This window comes from Zootoca vivipara, chromosome 16 (genome assembly GCF_963506605.1).
Source record: "Zootoca vivipara chromosome 16, rZooViv1.1, whole genome shotgun sequence".
NCBI lineage: Eukaryota > Metazoa > Chordata > Lepidosauria > Squamata > Lacertidae > Zootoca > Zootoca vivipara.
The window spans coordinates 16,595,611-16,617,083 of NC_083291.1; the positions used below are offsets into that span (position 1 = coordinate 16,595,611).

Below are 21,473 nucleotides of genomic sequence, written 5' to 3' on the forward strand. Positions count from 1 at the left end.
CGCCAATACATATCACTTACCCGCCGGAAAGCAATATTTGGCAAGTGTTTCTTACAGTCATAATTATAATATAGGGCGGCACAGAGTTAATTTTTTTAACTTTTTCAATGGTGGTGTGCCTCGTGATTTTTTTCACGGAACAAGTGTGCCGTGGCCCAAAAAAGGTTGAGAAACACTGTGCTAGACTACAACTCCCATCCTCCCAGGCCATTGGCCACATGCAGTTTGGGGCTGATGGGAGTTGTAGTCCAACAACATCTGGGGGGGGGTACCACATTGGCTACCCCTGCATCAGGCTTTCTTCTGAGTAATTTTTCACGCTGCTTCTATGATGCAGCTGAGGAATGAGAATAAATGTTGGTCCTATTATACCAAAGGGCATTGGGGCAGGTAGAAAAACAGAGGTTTTGTCACACTGGAAAAGCTGGCAGGAACTGGTGCCAAAGAGAAATTGGCTTTGAAATGAAGAAGGGGAGGTGGGAGGGGAGGAAAGGACACGCCAGGGCTTTGAGGAAGAGGTGGAGCAAATGAAAGAAGGGGGTGTAATCAAGTGGCAATGTTTAATTGACTTAGGGCTTATTGGCACACCAAGTCACTGGTGCGCCTGTATCTCCTCGCCTGCCAAAGGGAATGTGCATCTGGACGCCACTAACGAGAAATCTCCTGGGGGTGGGAAAGGAGAAAGAACACCAAACATAAATCTAAAATGTGCAAACATATCCTTACCCTCTCTTGTTTGAAATCTACCAAAGCACCATCTGCATATTTTTGCTTGCTCAGAAGCTGCTTCCTCCTCTCTTGGCGTTTGGCACGCTTCTGGAATTCCTCGTTGTGACTGTTCAAGTGCGAGGTCAGCTCCGCCGTGCTATGAAGCTTGCTGTCGCAGTGCCGGCACTGGAAGATGGGGTTCTGGAAATGGGGGCCGCTTCCCAGTATGGCAAAGTCTCTCTTCAGGTCCTTGCTGTGGTGGTCGGTGTAATGCGAGCACAGCAGCTCGGCCGTGCTGAAGGAGAGCTTGAAGCACTTGACGCAGCGGAAGGGGAGCCACTCCATTTCGGGAGCCTCCACCTCCACTTCTGGCTTCTCGAAGTCATTCCTCTCCTCTGGCGGAGCCTGCGGCCTCTCGTACTCATCTGCGTACACGGCGGTGAAGTAGCCCCCCAGCTTGCTCGCGTGCTGCTTCTTGGGGAACACGCCCGGGTGTCGCTTCATGTAGTGCGATACGATTCCCTTTTTACTGAAGGATTGGAAGGAGCAGAGGGAGCACTTCTTCTTCTCCACTGCCCTCCTCAGCTCCTCGCTCAGCTGGGGGGAATCTTCTTTCGGGGGCGACGGAATGATCACTTTGTTGGGCTTGTCGCTGACAGTCCTCGAAGCAGCTAAGCAGTGAGTATAGTAGGCGTCGATGTCGTGGCGCTTCTGGTAATGCGCAGCCAAGCCTTTGCGGATAGGGTTCGTGTAGGAGCACAAGGCGCATTTGAAGAGGTTGTTCTTCCCTTCTGGCTGGGCCCGGACGTTGTTGTGTTTTATCCGGTAGTGCCTAGCTATCCCTTTCCTGGTGGAGCAAAAATACTTACAGAGCTGGCAACGAAACACCGTGTGGGACACCAGGTGGGAACTCGAGAAGTGTGAAGGAGGCACCGAATCGTCTCCAATGATCTCCTCCGGAGAGATTTCTGGAGAGGGCTTAATCTCAGCAACGACTTCAGGCTCCACAGAGGCCGGCAGCTTAGGAGGAGACTGTGCAAACACATCAAATTCAGGCTGGTTGTGGTATTTCTCGTAATGGATTTTGAGCTTCTCTAACGTGCCATGCGTATAAGGGCACAATTTACACCTGTAAGCACCATATCCTTGCTTGAAAATTCTGCTGGTCTCCTCCACCTCGTTCTGGTTCATGTCATTTGGCTGTTCCACATCGTGCACAAAATCTTCCGCTGTGACCTTCACCAAGGGGTGCCGTTTCTGGTAGTGTGTGAGAACACCATGAATGCGTGTATTGATGTACGGGCAATGCCTACATTTGTACACAGCTCCTGGGTTAATATCTATGTCTTGTGCAAAATCTGCAGCTTTAACTTTCATCCCAGGGTGCTTTTTGCCATAGTGGGTCAGAAGTCCATGCAAATTGTTGTACTCCGACTGACACACTGTGCACTGGTATGGCGTTGATGAGATTGCAGGGTTTGCAGAGGTGAGCTGGATAGCTTTGTCTTGGACCAGGTTTGTATCCTCTGCATATTCTGCATCCTGGTCCACATGTGGCGCTGCCATCTGGCCCTCCGAATTGACCCTGGCTCCAGCATCGTTGGATGCTGGGATGGCTTTATCAGCGGCATCCTTCTCCTTGATAATATCTAGCAATACAGATTCATCTCCATTCATAGCCCAGGGATGAAAAGCTTGGTAGTGATTAGTAATGTCCCAAATGGAAGATGCTTCAAAAATGCAGTCTCTGCATTTATACGTTTTCATCTCTGATGGGATCAGTAAGGCTGGAGGCGAAGGATCCGGCCCTGCCCAGAGCTTTGTTGCCATATACGTATAGTCAACATAATGCTCAGGATGTCGCCTTTGGTAATGCACAAGCAAGCCGCTGGGTTCGGCGTGAGAATAGATGCACCACTCACAATGATACCCGGCTTCTATTAAGCCATCCAAAAACGCCCATCGCAAAATAGAGGTGACTGTGGCCTTCAAGCTCGGGTGGTCCTTTTTAATGTGCTTCCTAAGTGCGTAGAAATAAGGAGATGTGTAAGAACACTGCCTGCACTTGAGAGCTCTCAGCTTAGCCTTCTCTCGCTCGGCATTGGAAGCAGGAGTCTGCATACCGCCAAGGGAGTTTTTCTGGCCACGATCACAAAGGCTCCTGATTGTGGCTGTGTGCTGCCTAATTACATCTGCATTGGCTTTGAAATCGCGGTGCTTCTTTTGGTAATGTATGAGCACGCCTTTCACAGTCCGGTTTCCATAATCACAGTGCTGGCAGAAGAACATCTCATTCTCCGAGGCAGTACTCTCAGAGTTGCCCCGGTTATGCTGTTGCATAGATGCTGGTGGCCTGGGAACGCCAGGTGGGATCTCTCCAGATCTCATCATTGCTGCAGTGGGAGGTGCCTGCCTAATGTATTTTGCAGTAACTTTTATTTCTGGGTGCCTTTTCTGGTAATGCACAAGCACGCCAACCACTGAGCGGTTGCTGTAAGAGCAATGTTTGCAGTAGTAAAGCTCAGTCGTAAGGTCTGGAGGTGGTGGAGGTGGCAGTTGTGAAGCCATATTGGACATTTTGGGGGAGATGGGCGATCCCAATTCATAAGCCATCTGAGCCAGAGCAGAGCCCCTCTCAACAGACACCACGCGCATCGTCTTCTGAATCCTAAAGTATGAAGCCTTCTCTTCAGGGTGTTTCTTCTGGTAATGAACTAAGACAGAATGCATGTTAGGACTTGCAAATGAGCAGACGTCACAGTCATAAACCACAACACTGTTTACTGACGACTCCTTCTGGCTTTCAGATTCTGGGCTATTACTTTTCGGAGAATTTTTGTTAAAAGCAGCAGGTACGCCAGTCCCACGGGCAACGGTAGTTGGAGAGGCCAGGCTTTTCGGAGCAGAGTTCAAGATCTCTCTCAGAGTCTGCGACTCTGAACTTAAGCCCTCTTGCTGTTCAACCACATAGCTCGAGAATATCATTGCATTGTTAATTTTGACTGTTGGGTGCATTCTTTGGTAATGTGGCATCAGGCTCCTAACATTCGGGCTGGTGTAAGAGCAGAAACGGCAGCGGTAGATCAAATCGGAATGATCAAAATTGAGTACATTCATGGCTTCAGGATGGTGCTCCCCATAGTGCTGCTGCAGGTCTTCAAAGTTTGTATAATCAATGTAACATTCGAGACACCTGTACACCGCACTGTGATCATTGGGGTCCAGGATATACCTAAAGCTGAATTTGATGTATGGGTGCATCCGTTGATAATGAGTGCTAACACTCCTAGCGGATTTGTTGCTGAAGTCACAGTGTTTACAATAGTAAAGCCTTCCGGAGTCACCATAATCAGAATTTTCATTGTTTTGGTCTGATCCATATATACTGGACTGGCTGCCCAAAGCAGATGAATTGAGACCTTGGTCTTTCAAGCCAATTGAAGAACAATAATAGTCCTCTTCATCCTCAGATATAGTTAGCTCAATTTCTGCCCCATTGGTGGAATTGTAATCATGGCCAATGCTCCTGTAGTTGGGCTCTTTCTGAGACTCGATGGTATCTCTTCCCCACATTTGCTGGGAAGCAAATGTTGCGATTTCCATCAGCGGCTCTCCTTGTTCCTCTTCCTTGTCCAGCTCAACTTCTATCTCCACTTCATTGTCGTCTTCTTCCTCCTCCTCCTCCTCTACGTTAATCACTGCGTCTTCCTGTTGCTTGTTTTGACTGATTTTGCTTTGCAAATTGCTAGCTATCTCATCAATCCTAGTTCTCTTCTTCACTGGTGAAAGATCGAGGGGAAAGTCACTGGACATCTTCCGAGAGGCTTTAGCTACGAAGTTGTTTTTAGAAGACAGCCCAAGAATTGAGGTCTGGCTTTTCTTCACGGTGCTGGGAGAGGCATGAGCATCCGGCTCACTGTCTTGTGGAGTATTGGAGGATGGGCCGTCGTATTTTGGCAAGTTGTCACAAAACGAGTGCTTGTGTTGCTGATGAACCCGGAGACCTTTCAAAGTAGTTGTGGAATAATTGCACATGGTACACTTATATGGATGCTGCGAATTGGACTGCGGAGATTGTTGCTGCTGCTGCATGGAATCCATTAACCCGCCGGACTTCCTGCCATTCATATTGCCCCCTTCGTAGGATACTGTGCTTTCATTTAACGAAGAAGCTATGCTTTCTGTTTGGGAATTCACTGCATCCCAGTCGGATGCTGCCCCGGTATGACACTGTTTATGAGCTCCGAGTTTGAATGAGCTCTTGCATGTAAATGGACATTCATCACATTTGTATACTGCTGTCTTCCCAGACAGGTGGATGTTTTCAATATGGCGGGAAATGCTCCGCCGATGCATGGTAAGAAAAGGGCAGAAGGGGCACTGGAATCTGTTCATAAACCTCCTAAAGGGGATCCCCTTTGTTTCCAGTAACTTGTGGCCCTCAGACCCCATCAGTTGCTCTGCAGTTAGCCCTGAGGTTTGGTGATCCATGGAGTTCAACCCATTTTCACTGTCTAGTTCATTTAGCTCATCGTCAGAACTGGAGTCATTGAGCATACTGTTTGTATCCATATCGGCGGAGGAATTTGCCATGTCGGCCATCGCGTAGCGAGACCTGTCCGACAAATTAACAGTGCCAGAGTTGTGAGGTGCTTTGTGTTTCATGTGAGGGTAGGAAACAGAAGAAAACTTTGAAGAAGTAGAAGTGTTGGACCTGACAAGAGAATTGTTCATAGAGCCTCTGTAGCTCGGGAGGTTTGCATTCGGCATCTCCCGCCCAGAGGCATTCATAGGGATGTAGTTGGTGTTTGGAGTGGGGCTTGGTGGACCCTTGCTCGAGACGTCTGGCACGTTGGTCCCGTCCTGTTGCTGCCTCAGGCTTGACAGTATTTTCACCATGCTGCGATGCTTTTTCATCATATGGTCACACCAGCGTTCCCTTCGGGGAGTCTGGTAGCTACACCATTCGCAGCAGAAGTTCCCTCTCGACTTGGTCAAAGGCTTGACCATAGACTCCAAAATACTGCGTTCTACAACTTCGGCTGGGAGTTCCTTGCAAGAGTCCTGTACTGGCACAGATGTCGATGCCGATTCAGATATAGCAGCTGAAGCGGCGGGAGGGGTGGAGCTCTCCTTCAGGCTGTTTTTGTGGTACATCTTCTGGTGCTTAATAATCCTCGCACGCCTCGGGGATTTGTAGGTGCAGAACTGGCAAGAAAAAACCTTACCAAAGCCCTCGTGCATCATAATGTTGTAATTTAAGGAGCTACTACCGGGCGATCCAGCTGGAGATCCTCCCGCCTGAGCGCCATGCACTTTCCGCGTGTGCTCTATGAGTAGGTTTTTGGATCTGAAATAACGCACACAGAATTTGCACTGGAAAAACTTGCTCGCTGGCTTGGAGAGCATATGCTGGCCATAATAACTCTGGCTATGGCTGTAATAATTTCCAGTCCCCAGCTGAGCTGCATTTTGTCCTAAAAAAAAGAAAGAGAATAAAACATTGTTTTAGAAATCCTTGAATTTGATATTGAACTTTTTATCTGTATGTTTTAAATAGTTCAGATAGGTAGGTAGGTAGATAATAGATAGTTTTAATCCTACTAATGTTTAACTGTTCTTTTAAAAATAATGTCCCCAACATGCTTTTAGCTATTCTTATTTTATCCATAAGCTGCCTTGAGTTTCTGTTAGGGAGATGCAGTACCACTGCAATGGTAGAAGAGGACAAAGACTGATGCTCTGTGGGCAGGACTAGATCTGAGGGGTTTAAGCTACAGGAGGGCAGGTTTCAGTTGAATGTCAGAAAAGCACCTTGATGGCGAGAACAGCTCAACAATGGAACCAGTTACCCAGAGGGGTGAAGTAAGCTCTTACTCACTGGAGGTCTTCAACATGGACAATCATATGTTAGGAAGGCTCCGGATTCACCGAGTAGAGAGTTTGACTAGATGTCCTGTAAACACCCCTTCTAACGCTTATCATTCTGTTACTCTAATATTAAGCTTTTTAAAAAAATATAGTTCACATAATTCCAAACGATTTTAAAAAATGCATTAAAACAATGATGGGATGAAAGGCCAGTCGAATTTCGATGTCGCACATAACTATTTTAAAAACATGTATTTTTAATGTTGTATTTTAAATTGTTGTACTGCACCCTGGGACCGTAGGTTAAAAAGCAGGTTGTTATTAACTATTACCATTACATACAGCTAAGTAGACCTAGTCGCAGACCTACGGAAGCGGTTCTGTCAATACTACATCAATACCACTCTTGGGATGTGTGTCCATTATTAGCTTCACTGGTATGCATGTGAATAAATGCATAAATGCAAATAGAATTAAATTTCTAGGAATGAGTGTTGTAGTTCCTGAATGCATCTTATGAGTGGAATTAAAACTAAAAGCAGTGTTTGCTAGGGGATAAATGCAACACATAAGGCAGAGGTGGAGAACCTCCAGCCCTTAAGTGAAACGTAGCAACACCAGGCCTCCTCATTTTGCCTGTGGGGTCAATTTTCTGAAGCCATACCCACCTGCCCCACATGTGACATCAGGGAGAGATGTGCAAAAAGCAGAATTAAACCCCCTGTATATCAACTGATGCACAGGGAGTTCATTCCTGCATTGTGCAGTATCTCTCACCACTCAGCAGACGGTCTTTGACAGTTGGGTGGGGCTACTCACCTATCAATCACCTGGCATCAGATAATGGACCAATGGGTGGTCCATCCACTTGTCAAAGTTGGCCCCCCCAGGATAGAGGGAGATAAAGATCTAGCTCACCAAGGCAGATCCAAATTTTCCCACACCTGACTTTTTCTTTTCTTTTTAACCTTTGATCAAGAGTTGGAACTAACATGTGATGGACCCAATTATGTCTACTGTACCTAATTAACACTTGTGGTATAGGTAAAAGTAAAGGTCAAGGTCCCCTGGACAGTTAAGTCCAGTCAGGGACGACTATGGGGTTGCAGCACTCATCTCGCTTTCAGGCCGAGGGAGCCGGCATTTGTCCAGACAGCTTTCCGGGTCATGTGGCCAGCATTACTAAACCGCTTCTGGCACAACAGAACACAGTGACAGAAATCAGAGCGCACGGAAGCGCCATTTACCTTCCTGCCACAGCAGTACCTATTTATCTACTTGCGCTGGTGTGCTTTCAAACTGCTAGGTTGGCAGGAGCTGGGAGAGAGCAAAGGGAGCCCACTCCGTTGCAGGGATTCGAACCGCCGACCTTCCAATTGGCAAGCCCAAGAGGCTCACTGGTTCAGACCACAGCGCCACCTGCGTCCCTGCTATCCCCTGTAGTAGCATGCAGTTGCTACAATTTTTGATAGGCTATTGCAATAAAACCAACATAGGTCTGTGATGGAAACCCAACACTCAACTGTGAAACATGGCCGCTGCCTGTTGAATATGAATGCCAGAGGTGCCATTCCACTTATAAAGCAATTTCTGTTATCATTTACAAGCTGTCATAACACACAAACGTGGACAGTAATATTTAATATCCTTTAGTGAAAGTGTTAAGGCTGTTGGTGTAAATATAGATGGGTTAAGTTTAAAGTAGGTAGATTTTGATGACGTAATGAATTTTGGAATTAGCAAAGATGATTTGATATGAAATTCAGATGGAGGGGATTGGGGGGAGTCACACACCATTGTTTAAGAAAAATATGAATTTATAAGTAATATTTGTGCTTGTTTGTTTTTGCTTGTAAAATGAATAAATATTATTATTAAAAAAACACAAACGTGGACAACAGGACAACAACCTGAGGATGCTACAATGAAATAAAATCTTAAAACTACAACATTTCAATAAAGGACTTATGAAAGGTACCCTTTTTTTTACCTGCTATCTCATCCGTAATTCCAAATTCATCTTTTACAGAAGAATATTCCACCTCAGCTTGGTCACTGCTATTCATAGAGCTAAACCTCGACTGGCTAGGAGATTCCTCAGCGACATCTGTGGGTTGCAAAAACGCCGTGTGAACATCCTGAATGTGAGCTTTAAGATCTTCGTAGGATGGCGCTCGAAAATCACAGCCATCACACTGCAACACCTCCATAGTCCTTATTGGTAAGTTTTACATCAGGAAAGCCTGAAAAAAGAAGAAGAGGAAGAAGCAAATTGTCAGAGACATCTTTTCTCCATAAATAAGTTTACTGATTTATTTATTTTTTAAAAAATGTTTCAGTAGCAGTTTTAGTTACGAGCAAATATAAGGAAATGACACCCCCCAAAAGATGCATTTTTAAAAAACAAAAATGAACCAACAAACAAAAACTAGCAGGAGATTATTTCCGGAATTTCAAAAGTGCTTCTAGAAACAATCAGATATGACTCAGATCTACTTTGTGCCCAGGGCTTGCCCAATTGGCTTTTTCCCACGTACTGTACTTGATTCAACTTTTACCTGCTGCTAACATCTCTAACAATGAACAAGGAAGCATGTGGTGGAGAGTCATAGACAATAAAATGCAGTGCAACTGTAGTTAGGGGGGGGGGGGGGAGAGAGTTTTCTGACACTGTCCTAAAAGCTGAACACTATTTTCTAATTGAGTTTTATTCCCACACTTGCACCATTAAGCTCAAGTCGCATACATGGTGTGCCTCCTCCAATACAGTACCTCCTTCTTTTAATCCTTCTCAATAAGGATTAAAAGAAGGTTAAAGACTAAGAGGACAGGACTAGCCTAAGTAAACTGAGTTGGGGTCACCCAACACCATAGCCTAGATATCTGTATCGGTGCCAAATACTTTTAACTAGTGATCTCCCTTTTTTTGCAACCTTTTTACTTTTAGTACTACAGGCCTGTGGCCTAGCTTGCCGGTCACACCAAGCCAAACTTTGGTTATAGCACGGACACAAGAGGCTGCCAGGAGATTGTGTCAACTTGGGTCAGTTTTCCTTCTGCACAACGCTGAGCTAAGCAATGGCTTGGCTTAGCACGCAGTCCAAAGCTCTCTCCAGATTAACGATGACCCGTAACCAGAGTTTGCCCTTGGTGGTATGTTCATGATTCCAGGAGTAGACTTCGGTCTTTCAAATTTGGTCTTTCACATTTCAGTTGTACTGATTCTTTAAAAATATTATTACAGTGGTACCTCTACTTACGAATTTAATGCGTTCCGAACGCACAATCGTAAGTTTTAAAAAAACTGTAAGTCGAATTCCATAGGAATGCATTGGGAGAAAAAAATTGTAAGTCGAAGCAACCCTAGCTAAAAATTCGTAAGTAGAAAAAATCCTACCAAAACTGCATCCAAGATGGCGGACAGAGCTCCGTTCATAAGTAGAAACACTTGTAAGTAGAGTTATTCGTAAGTAGAGGTACCACTGTATTATTATTATTATTATTATTATTATTATTATTGCTGAGTTTGAGAGAATATAGCACCTAGCCCTTCTTCCAGGAAGTAAAACGAGTATCTCCACAGCATGAAAGAAAATAATTATTATTTTTCCAGTGTCTGAATTTCACTATACGAAGCAGTAGACCAGTACTACTCAGAGGCAAGGATGTCACCTCAGTAAATGACCTGCTAAATCTATTGTTTCTATGATTTTTTTTTGGGGGGGGGGATACCAAGCAGGTTGAAAATGAGCAGCTTCCTAAATTGTAGATAAAAGGTAGGCTTTTAAAAAAGAAAAGAATTTTGAGAGGTGGTTTCACCCCAGCATGGCATGTACCTAGCAGCAACTATTATCTGAATCAATGGATGCCTTTTTTTGAGAGTCTCCTCGCATATGCCCTGATGGAAATCCCATTCTCTTACGGCAGAGCGATATAAAGTTACTTCTGCAGAACATCCAAATCCGCTTTGGACACAAGAGAGCACAAAAGGCACATCTCCCCTGGCAGGGCTTTCGAACGCTGCGATGTGTTGGGCGCAACCCCCCCCCCTTTCCTTGAGCCGAAAGAATGAAGGTTGGCAGCTCCTCCTTTCTCAGCTTAACGGCGACGGAGATCCTCAACCTTTTATGTGCAAGCCCTGGACCCAAGACTGTTGTGGAAGAGGTTTGCTATCTGCTCTGGATCAAATTACAGCCGGGAGCAGCACAGTCCCACCCCACAAAGTCTCCCTCTTTCAGCACAGTCCATTAGACCTGAAAACAATCCCAGCCCTCCTTTCTCTCTCCATGGTGCAAGCAGGCAACTCTTGAATGCAGAATGCTCCATAGGAAGGAGAAGATGGAAAGTCGCAGTAGACAAAAGCCGGGTGGGATCTGAACCCACCCCACCCCACCCCCCAGTTTCCACTGCCCATGCTCCTGACCTCCTCCTCCCCACTCACCCCAGCCACCCAGCAAGAGCCCTTTCAGCCTGAGCCAAGCAAGCCACAGTTCTGCTGAATGTGTGTTTATCACACTTCCAAGAGATATGAGCTTCTGCGTCACTGAAGCTTTAAGACTCACTAAGCTGCCCTAGTCCTCTGAGCTTTAGGAGAGAGGGAGAGAGCGAATGTGTGTGTTTGTGTGCAGCCATTTTAGCTCAGACAAGTCATGTACTCAGAGAGAGAGAGAGAGAGAGAGAGAGAGAGAGAGAGAGAGAGAGAGAGAGAGAGAGAGAGAGAGAGAGAGAGATAGGCTTAGAGCTTCTAGTCAGCCTGCAACATGGCTTCACACATCTCAGCCTCTTCTCTAGCATGCGAGATCCTTCCACGACACCAACCAACCACCCTCTTTATTTCCTCCCTCTCTTTCCCCAATATGCTTTTGTTTTTAGTTTTTGGGAGGGGACCAGCCTCTTCAGAGAGGAGCCAGGACATCTCTTCTTTTGCCATTGGACTACAGAGATGCCTGAAGACCACCGTGGCTTGTCAAAGACACCAGCATCTCTCCCTGACACAGCCATGGGCAACAACAAGAAAGATCTCCTTTTGTATCCTACAAATAAAAAATAAAAAACGCACATCCCAGCAACGGCGACAGGAAGGAAAAAGGGTTTTGGCCAAATTGTCCCACAGGCTTGAATGAAGGCGCAGAAGGGTGACCTTTTCCTGAGAGCGAGAGAGCAACAAATAAGGAAGGATGGAGAGAAGAGAAAGAGGGAGGGAGGGGACAGGAATGGAGAGGAAGAAAAAGGAGGGGAGGAGGAGGAGGAGGAGGAGGAGGAGGAGGAGGAGGAGGGAGGGGAGAGCCCTTCAGAAAGCCTTGGCCTCATGGGAGCTGTTCTCCTATGCACAGAAGACATACCATCTGACACGGGCTGCCAGATTCCAAAGTCTAATGACCTTTGTTAATCACCAGCCAAGCTGTCTGCCTCAGCAAGCCTTGCCAATAGGCACACCCTTCAACACAAAGGCTGGAGCTATTCCTTTTGGAGAGAGGTTCTCTGAAAGCTCCATTGTGCAGGAGAGGGGGAAACAGAGGGGAAAGAGAAAGGGCGGAGAGCAGCGGTTGGGATCTCTTCCACAACAGGGACAAAAGTGGCCTTCCTCTACCGTTCCTCCTCAGTTTGGAAAGTTCTCAGATTGGGCTTAGGAAACAACAGAAGGTGGAGGAATTTAAACATCTCCCTCCACAAGGTAAAAACTCGGGTCTTTTGCATACTCTCCCAACATTTCTCCGATGAAAATAGGGATGGCCTATTCCATCATCATCATCATCATCGTCATCATCTTATTTATTCCCTGCCCACCTGACTTGTATTATATGACATCGTATTATTATTATTTTTTGACAAAGTAATAATCATAAATAAGTAAGGATAAAAATGTGCACCCCACCACCGAACCCATTCCACTGCAACTATCCAACCTCCCAAAATAGCCACCATATATAAAAACATAATAAAACAGTAAGCAGTAAAAACAAAACAAAAAACCCTTCCCTATACAGGGAAGATGTCTTCCGAGTGGTTGTACAGTGGTACCTCGACTTACGAACGACTCGACAACCGAATTTTTCGACTTACAAATGGGGCTAATGGCCACACGCTTACGAATGTCTCGACATCCAAAAGGAAACCTCGGCGGTTTTAGATAGGGATTTTTCGACTTATGAATTTTTAGATAGGGTTGCTTTGACTTACGAATTTTCCGTTTTCAATGCATTCCTATGGGAAATCGCGTTTCCAATGGCGTTTTTCGACTTATGAATTTTTCAACCTACAAAGGTGCCTTCGGAACGGATTAAATTCGTAAGTCGAGGCACCACTGTATAGTTATTTGTCTCCTAGGCTCGGGGATCGCATAACTACATGCCCTCTAACATTTCTCCAATGAAAACAGGGATATCCTAAGGAAAAGTGGGACTTTCCAGGGTCAAAACAGAAGCCGGGATGGCTTCTGTGAATCCAGGACTTGCACTGAGCAAGGGAAGCAAGAGAGCATTTTCATCTGTCAGCACCTTGACGTTACCTTTCAAGGCCTGCCCATTCATAGACCAAATATCCCACTGATTTCTAGCGGAGCAGATTTTTACAAGCTGACCACCAAGTGTCAATGGCAGATATGCTTGGGAATGAATGGAATGAATGAATGAACACAGCATTGGGGCATCTTGAAAGCTGTGCTCTCTCACTGCTCCCGTTCATCTCAATGGCGCTTGTGCAGGGCAAGTTCCTGAAGGACTCAGCCCACTGATGCTTTTTGCTTTGTTAGCTTTAAAAAACGGGTTCAAACTTTAACAAAGAAAAGGAATTACGAAGGTGAGTAAACTCATGGAAACTGCGGCATCAATTGTTGTCAGGTCCATAGGAGTGACCTTCCGTTTCATATATTCACCCAAACCAGAAGAATCTAACAAAGAAATATTTTATTATTTGACGATTTCTCATCATGGCTCAAACATTTCAAGAGTGGGAGAAATCCACACACACACCCCCAAAAAAAGACCTAACATGGTTTAAGCGATCAAGGAAATCCAACATACGATGTGTGTATTTCTTTGTCTATGGGAGATAAAGAGCAGAGGGACCCATCTGTCAGCCGAAGAATGGAGGCTCATTTTCACTGCAGATGTTAATACGCTGTCAAAATGCACATGAAAGAGAGATATATGGAAACAATATCGGCATGTTTGTCCATAATGACAAAGGCAGCATTTGCAACATTTCCATGGGGGCTATAGCCAGGACTATTCATAACCTGCAGTACAAAAAAACAACAACACCCCAAACCCTAACCCTCTACCAAGGTTACCCAATTTTTGACTTGCAACCAGAACAAAATAATGCAAATATAACTAAACTGCATGGAAGAGTTTGTTTTCTAAAAAATTATTCCAAAATCTCAGGTTTGCAACCATTCTGGGAGAATGCAAGGGATATAAAAGCTACCACTCACATCCAGGGCCTGTGTTTAGGGCACTGAAACCTCCATAACCAAAAGTCAGACACCATCACATACCTACCCTATTCTGAGCTTCCAATCCTGTTTTGTTGCAGCCTAAATCAGGAGAACCACAAAACTACTTCCAACTTACTGGGGAGACGGGGGCGATGGGAAGAGTTAAACTTGTTTTTATTGAACAGAAGCCCTTCCTATGCCAGATGGCAAGCTTTCTTAAAAAAAAAAAAACACAAGGCAGTTTCAAAAGCAGGTTGTGGTATAGCATAGGGTTGAGGGGTTCAAAGTGTGCCTGGGGAAAACTAAATTCCAATAGCCTAGCACAACCACAAAGGTAGTTCTTTGCATCCTAGCCTTTTTTTATAAGTAGATTGTGCATGCTAGCTAGCTAGCTAGCTAGCTAGTGTGTGTGTGTGTGTGTGTGTGTGTGTGCGCACACACACACACACACACACACACACACCCCTGAAGTCTTTCAAGCTTCAAAGCACATCTCCTTATTAATTTAAACCAGGCCATATGCACACATGATTGCCCACACAGGTTATAAGGCTCCAGGTTCTTTATGGTGGAATAATTACTTCTTTAAAAATATTTATTTATTTATTTTAAAAAAAGATCAAAGAGTTCTACATGCACCTTGGACATTTCCAGAAGACTCAGGTCTCCAGATAGATCTCAAAATCAACAGAAGAAGGCCAGAGTGATGTCAGGGGGGCGAACGTGATGCAGCACAGGGATTGTGATCACTGTATCAACCTAATACATACTTGAGAAAAACAACCTAATAGAATCTCACCTAAATCATACATGACAGATGGCCATCCAGCCTTCAAGGAAGGAGAGTCCATCACCTTTCAAGGAAGTCTTTTCCACTGTCAAACAGCTCTTACTGTCAGAAATTTCTTCCTGAGTCGGAATCTCCTTCCTTGTCACTTGAATCTATTGGGTTCGGGTCCTAGCTTCCAGAGCAAGAGGGGGAAAAGCTTGCTCCATCTGCCATGTGACAGTCCTTGAGATATTTGAAGATGGCTGTCACATCTCCTTCTCAGTCTCCTCTTTACCAGGCTAAACATACCCAACTCTCTCAACTGTTCTTCATAAGGCTTGGTTTCCAGGTGCTTTATCATCTTGGTCACCCTCGTCTGCACGCACCAACTTGTCTATATCCTTCTAAAATTGCGGTGCCCAGAAATGGACATATCATTCCAGGTGTGGTTTAACCAAGGAAGAATAGAGCAGGACTGTGACTTCCCTTAATCTGGACACTATCCTTCTGTTGATGCAGCCTGTTAACATGACTCATGTCTACTAAGAGCCCTAGATCCTTTTCTAAATATAGAACCTTACATTTGTCCCTACTGAATTATTTTTATTAGTTTTGGCCCAATTCTCCAATCTGTTTAGGTCATCCTAGATTCTGATTCTGTCTTCTACGGCAGGCACGTCCAACAGGTAGATCATGATCTACCAGTAGATCACTGGATGTCTGTGGTAGATCACTGGCTCCCCTCAAAGAAGCTCAACAACTTTGACCTGAAACCCCCCAAAACAGGGCTTTCCTTCCTAAAAAAAAGCTCAACAACATTGACCTGAACCCCCCAAAAGGGGTAGATCACTGCCAGTTTTTAACTCTGTGAGTAGATCGCAGTCTCTTGGGAGTTGGCCACCCCGTTCTACGGCACTGGCTACTCCTCCCAGTTTGGTGTCATCTCCAAATTCCTTCATCCAAGTCTTGTATAAAGCTATTGAACAACAACGGGCCCAGGACAGAACCCTGCGGTGCCCCACTTATCACTTTTTTACAGGACGAGGAGGAACTGTTAGTGAGCACTCTTTGGGTTCAGTAAGTCAACCAGCTACAAATCCGTCTAATGGTTACCTCGTCCAGCCCACATTTTACCAGTTTCTCCACAAGAGTATCATGAGGGACTTTGTCAAAAGCATTACTGAAATCCAGATATACTATGTCCACAACATTTCCCTGATCCACCCAGCATGCAGCTTTATCAAAAAAGAAATAGGATTCATCTGGCATGACTGGGTCTTAGTAATCACAGCATCCTTTTCCAAGTGCTCAAAGGCCAACTATTTAATTATCTGTTCTAGGACCTTTCCTGGTACAGAAGGCCTCAGCATTGGTCTAATCTGCTGCCTGTGCTAGAAAGAGATTTGTCTACCAGAAATAAACCTTGAAACAGCAACGTGATTCAAGAGCCAACTAATTATAGACCCTGCAAAACTTTCAAGAGATAGAATCGCAAGTACCAAAAGCAACACCATCGGGCATGAATTTTACTTTCCTGCCACAGAAATGTTAAGTTTAGAACCAATAAATTCAAGAAACACCAGTATTCACAACCGAAGAACCTTCTGCTCCTATTGTAAGTGAAGTGCTTTACTTAACCAGCTTCTGTAAGTGTCTCTAGGACAAGTTTGCTGGAGTTTAAAATACCACTCCCATTATTTTTAAAAACTGTCAAATTTGAATCACTCATGTTAAGTCTAGCACAGTTATAACAGTAGCTTGAAAGCCACCGTTTGCCAATCAGAAGCCTGGCATGGAACACATGCTCTCTCCTCCTTCCTTATCTAGCCAACATTGTCACCTGTCACCTGACATGTACACCAATGTGACCAAGCTATCTTATACTGATGCTCTGCAAACCTATGTCCAACCAAAAGCTTCAAATTCTGGTTCACAAGAGAGCAATGGTTAGCACCGATCATAAAGATGCAATTCTAAACCGGCTACGGTCAAGGAATGGGTTGCTTCAAATCTGTGCATTTGCAGCAAACCAGCATTTGCAATTCCAGAGTCTCCAGTGTAAATTTCATCGCACATGTATAGCAGCATTGCTGCTGCTTCTTCCTTCCCTTTTGGCTCTTCTTAATCTGCTCAGGGTACACTTTCGGAAAGCAAGAAGGTATTTAAGAGGAGATGAACTTATTCTGACTCCCAGCATATTTACTACAACAGGGATGGGAAATGGTCCTTTGTAGTATTGCTGAGGCGAGAGAGAGGAAGCTGGTGGCAGGATGTGGCTACTGGAGATAGAAAAGCAGCAAGAGTTGGTGTAGTGACCCGAGAGCCTGAGAGAAGGCTTAGTGTGCCTGGGCCATCTGCCTCCGATAGTTCTGATGTGGTGATGGACCAGCAGCAAAGGGAGGAAGTAGACAGATGCTGAGCCTGTTAAAAGCAGCTTATGAACACAGAAGAAAATACCAAGCTACAATTTGTGGCTTCACAGGACTGGGCTGAAGTTTCCAAATATATAAACAGGTTCATACATCTTGCTACAACAAAAGAAGAAGAAGAAGAAGAGAGAGTAGATATATTTGCATACATCACACCCCAGTGACTTCTCTGGCGATACCAGATGTAAACGTATCAGTCGCCACATTAATACACTCTTAATTTGACTCTGTGAAGCCAAGTGATGTATTCAAGCAGGGAGGTCACTGCAATGTTAAGAAGAGATTTTGTGCAACTGGTCAGCTTGCAAAACCGTCAGCCTTTAAAAGGAAATTCTAAACTGTGCTATCACAGAACAAGATTTTATTTTATCGGGGGTAGTGAACAGAGGCAAGACCTTGGATTCTTAGAAACGATCGGGATGTCTTCCCGCCTGAGATCCCCAAATCCAAGCACACACAAAATGGCAAACAAGACATGCTTATCAACAGAACTGCTCCTAGCTACAACCTTGCTGCAAACTTTATATAACACAACATAAGCAATCAGTGCCAGTTTGTACGATGCCAGAACATGAAGTCTATTCATGCAGCATGGTGTAGAAATGGAGCTCTACTCACTAGGACTGGGTGATAATCTGGTTTTCAACACTGTGATACATCACCAGCTAAACATATACTGATGCATCACAATGTCTGAAATGAGGGTGGGGCTATGCAGAGGCAATGGCTGGCTTCACGGTTTTTCCCACATCGTGGTTTTTGCATAGTGCGCACACAATGATTTGCGATATATTGCCAGGTCAAAAATTATGAAACCATTATCATGATACAGTGGTACCTCGACTTCCGAAGTCCGCTAACCCGGAAGGATTTTCGCCGTGCGCGTGTTCTGCGCATGCACAGAAGCGGCGCGCACGGTCTGTGCATGCGCAAAGTGCAAAATCACGCTTTGCGCACGCACAAAATGGACGCTTCGACTTCCGAAGGTTTCGACTTCCGAAGAGCGCCGCGGAACGGATCGCCTTCGGAAGTCGAGGTACCACTGTATAGACTTCAAACCGCTTTTGGGTGATATATTGCCCAGCCCTAGCAGTAGTATTATTGCTGCCCTAGACTCCTTCATAAGGAAAGGTGGGATGTAATCTAAATGAATAAACAAATACATACCATATTTTTTCGTGTATAAGACGCCCCCATGTATAAGACGACCCCTATTTCTTGAGCCCAAAAATTAATAAATTTATTTATATATTTAATTACAACATTCCGTGTATAAGACAACCCCCAATTCTAAACTTAAAAAATTTGGGGGGAAATATAGTCTTATACACAGAAAAATACAGTACATACACGAAAAAATAAGATTACTATTGTCAAAGCATTTCATAATCATTGTCTCCATCTGAATTTCAGACATTTTACATGCTATTAGAATTAGGATCAGTTTATCTGTTTGACTAAGTACGGCAACTGTCAGATTTGCTATGTGAACGTCGACAACAATAGTTACATACTGTGTTAAAAGAACGCAATCTGTTCCGAGCAACTTATTACTGTAAAAAGAAAAAAGGAAGGAGCAGGCTAATATTTTGGCAATTTGCCACACATCAAGTACAAAGTATGAGATAATGCTAACCAAATGCACATGGCAGAATATGCGCAGCCCCAAGTGCCCATTGGGAGAGTCTTGTTTCCAGTTTGCTGAATCAAGAGCAGGAAGTAGCATGGGATGCGAGAGAAAGACGGGGTTTCAGGCCCAGTTCTATGGCTTAACCAACCCTGTGGGTGCTGACTCAGGAATGCCATCAAATCTCGCTCCGTTTGCCATTTGTGGAACCCTTGCTGCAAGCTGGATGAGCGAGCTATTTACACAGCTGTTTATGGCAATTCTTTTGTATTAATGCCAAGCGAACGGGGTGGGTGGGGTGGAAATCATGCTTTATTGTAAACCGTATCCTGTGAAGTTATGGCTGGTGCAAGCATTTCCTTTATCACTTTTACATCTAGAAAGTTTAATGGTCAACTGCACTTTTAAACGCATTCTCCCACAAGAACTGCACATTCTAAACATTCGTGTTTTGAAAACCAATTATCATCACATTTATTCCGATTGTATTTGGATTATATCTGGCCTATACGACATTATACGACATTTGGATTATATCTGGCCTATACATCAAACCAGATGCAGCTTCTGATGCTGTGTTGTATTGTATTTTCTCCTCAGGTTTACTTTTGAAAAAAGTATTATTTGGGCAAGTAAGTAGAAAGGTTAGCCCTGTCTCTGAAATCGACTGAAACAAACCAGCAAGCCAGGTGCAGAAAATTCAAACCCCAAAAGAAAACCCCATGTATATACAGTCAAACCTCGGTTTGCGACCGCCTCCGTTTGCGACCGCTTCGGTTTCCGACCACCGCGGACCCAGAAGCATTTACATCCGGGTTCCATGGCACTAGCGGCGCTTCACGCACACACAGAAGCGTGCCTCGGGGAGCGACAAACTCGGGGAGCAACCGGCTCCCCGGAATCAATTGTGGTCGTAAACGGAGGTATGACTGTACAGTGAGATTCTCTATTCTGCATGTCTGAATGACGAGGGTGAATAGAAAACATGGAAAGCTGAAAGTCAGACCACTCTAACACTGACTGTGGCTCTCTCCCAGCCCTTCCTCGGAGTTGCTGAGAACTGAACTTGTGGCCTTTGGCATCCGAAGATGATGCTCTATCACTGAGCTACGGCCCTTCTTCCATAATTCATTGTGCAACTGTCTACCCAAAATGACATTTAGGGAGGATCTAAGGTGGGATACTGCTTCCTCTTTGCTGTTTTTCGGAACACTTCTTTCGGAACACTGTTATGTGCTGCTCCCACTTGGTGTCCTCCTAGGGGCGCAGCAATAAATCTGCTAGCACATTTGCAAAGATAAGCAGGGTCTCGTATGGTTTCAAATTGGATGCGGGAACCGCATGTTGAGATGGAGGGCTGGACTAGACTACCTTTGGGGCATCTTCCAATTTTGCAATTCTGTGATTCTATGGAACATGTTTACTCGACTGATTTGCATCATTCACACGAATGGAATTTTACCAAGGAGCTATCACGAAAGTAGGTCCCTGCCCCAAGTCGATCGAGATCTGCATTGCTACACGGTCTACAAAGGGAGGGGAAGGTGACACAGAGACAAAGTGAGCTCCCTTCCAGTTGCACACGCTTAGCCTAGAACAGCGAGAGAGACCCATTTTCATAGAAAACTCTGTGCCGTGCATGTGTTTAAAGATAGTTACACTTCTTGCGGTTCGGCGTTGGTGAGAAACAATGCTGTGCAATGACTAAAACTGCCTGCTACGGTTCTTCGCATCACTCCTTTGAAATAGTCATCAAGAAACTTAGCTGTGAACAGGAAATCCAGAGATCAAAGCCCAATAGATGGACACAGATAAGCCACTCTCTCAGGCCTCAGCACCCCAGTCCCACCCAGCAGGTTCAATATATCTCAATAGGAATTACTAATATTTGTGAATTGCTTTAGACTCATGCTTATTTGTAGTCTGGAGGTGCTCCTGCATCCAGCTTTGTCAGGTGAGGGTCAAGTAGTCTCAGTAGCTGGGAGTTCCTATGGTTCATCAGCTATGGCCATTCCTGCATCACGATGGCCTTTCTGCATAGTCTGGTACCCTCCCGTTTCAGTAACTGTAATGCAGGTGGCGCTGTGGGTTAAACCACAGAGCCTAGGGCTTGCCGATTAGAAGGTCGGCGGTTCGAATCCCCGCAACGGGGTGAGCTGCCGTTGCTCGGTCCCAGCTCCTGCCAACCTAGCGGTTCAAAAGCACGTCAAAGTGCAAGTAGATAAATAGGTACCGCTACAGCGGGAAGGTAAACGGCGTTTCCGTGTGCTGCTCTGGTTCGCCAGAAGCGGCTTAGTCATGCTGGCCACATGACCTGGAAGCTGTGCGCCGGCTCCCTCGGCTAGTAACGCGAGATGAGCGCCGCAACCCCAGAGTCAGTCACGAGTGGACCTAATGGTCAGGGGTCCCTTTACCTTTACTGCACTCTAAACTGGGATGCCCTTGACCATCTAAGAACTGCAGCTACTGCAGAATGCAGCTGTGATAGCGCCAAAGGCCACTTCGGTGTGTGGTCATATAACCAGTAGCAGCAAGTTTGGTGGGGCAGAGCTACCTTCTCAACACCAGCACTGAAGCTACTTACTTGCATCAATATGGGGCAGGAAGGTGGGTGGCTGTTCTGGTAAGCAG

The 21,473-nt window shown here is 45.2% G+C and overlaps 1 protein-coding gene across 11 annotated transcripts in view; it reads right to left on the reverse strand.

Moving 5' to 3' along the window:
* The window catches only part of ZNF462 (zinc finger protein 462), a 158,175-nt gene that overhangs the window by 74,963 nt on the left and 61,739 nt on the right, over positions 1 to 21,473 (reverse strand). For 9 of the 11 annotated variants that reach the window (XM_060269180.1, XM_060269182.1, XM_060269173.1 and 6 more), the window contains exons 2-3: positions 8,570 to 8,822; positions 727 to 6,185 (exon numbers count right to left, since the gene is read on the reverse strand). In XM_060269180.1, coding sequence (XP_060125163.1) covers positions 727 to 6,185; positions 8,570 to 8,789 — 5,679 coding nt within the window. In that variant the 5' untranslated portion in view covers positions 8,790 to 8,822. Of the gene's footprint in view, positions 1 to 726; positions 6,186 to 8,569; positions 8,823 to 11,020; positions 11,823 to 21,473 lie in introns of those variants that run through there. The other 2 variants (XM_060269183.1, XM_060269178.1) reach the window with 1 other exon arrangement.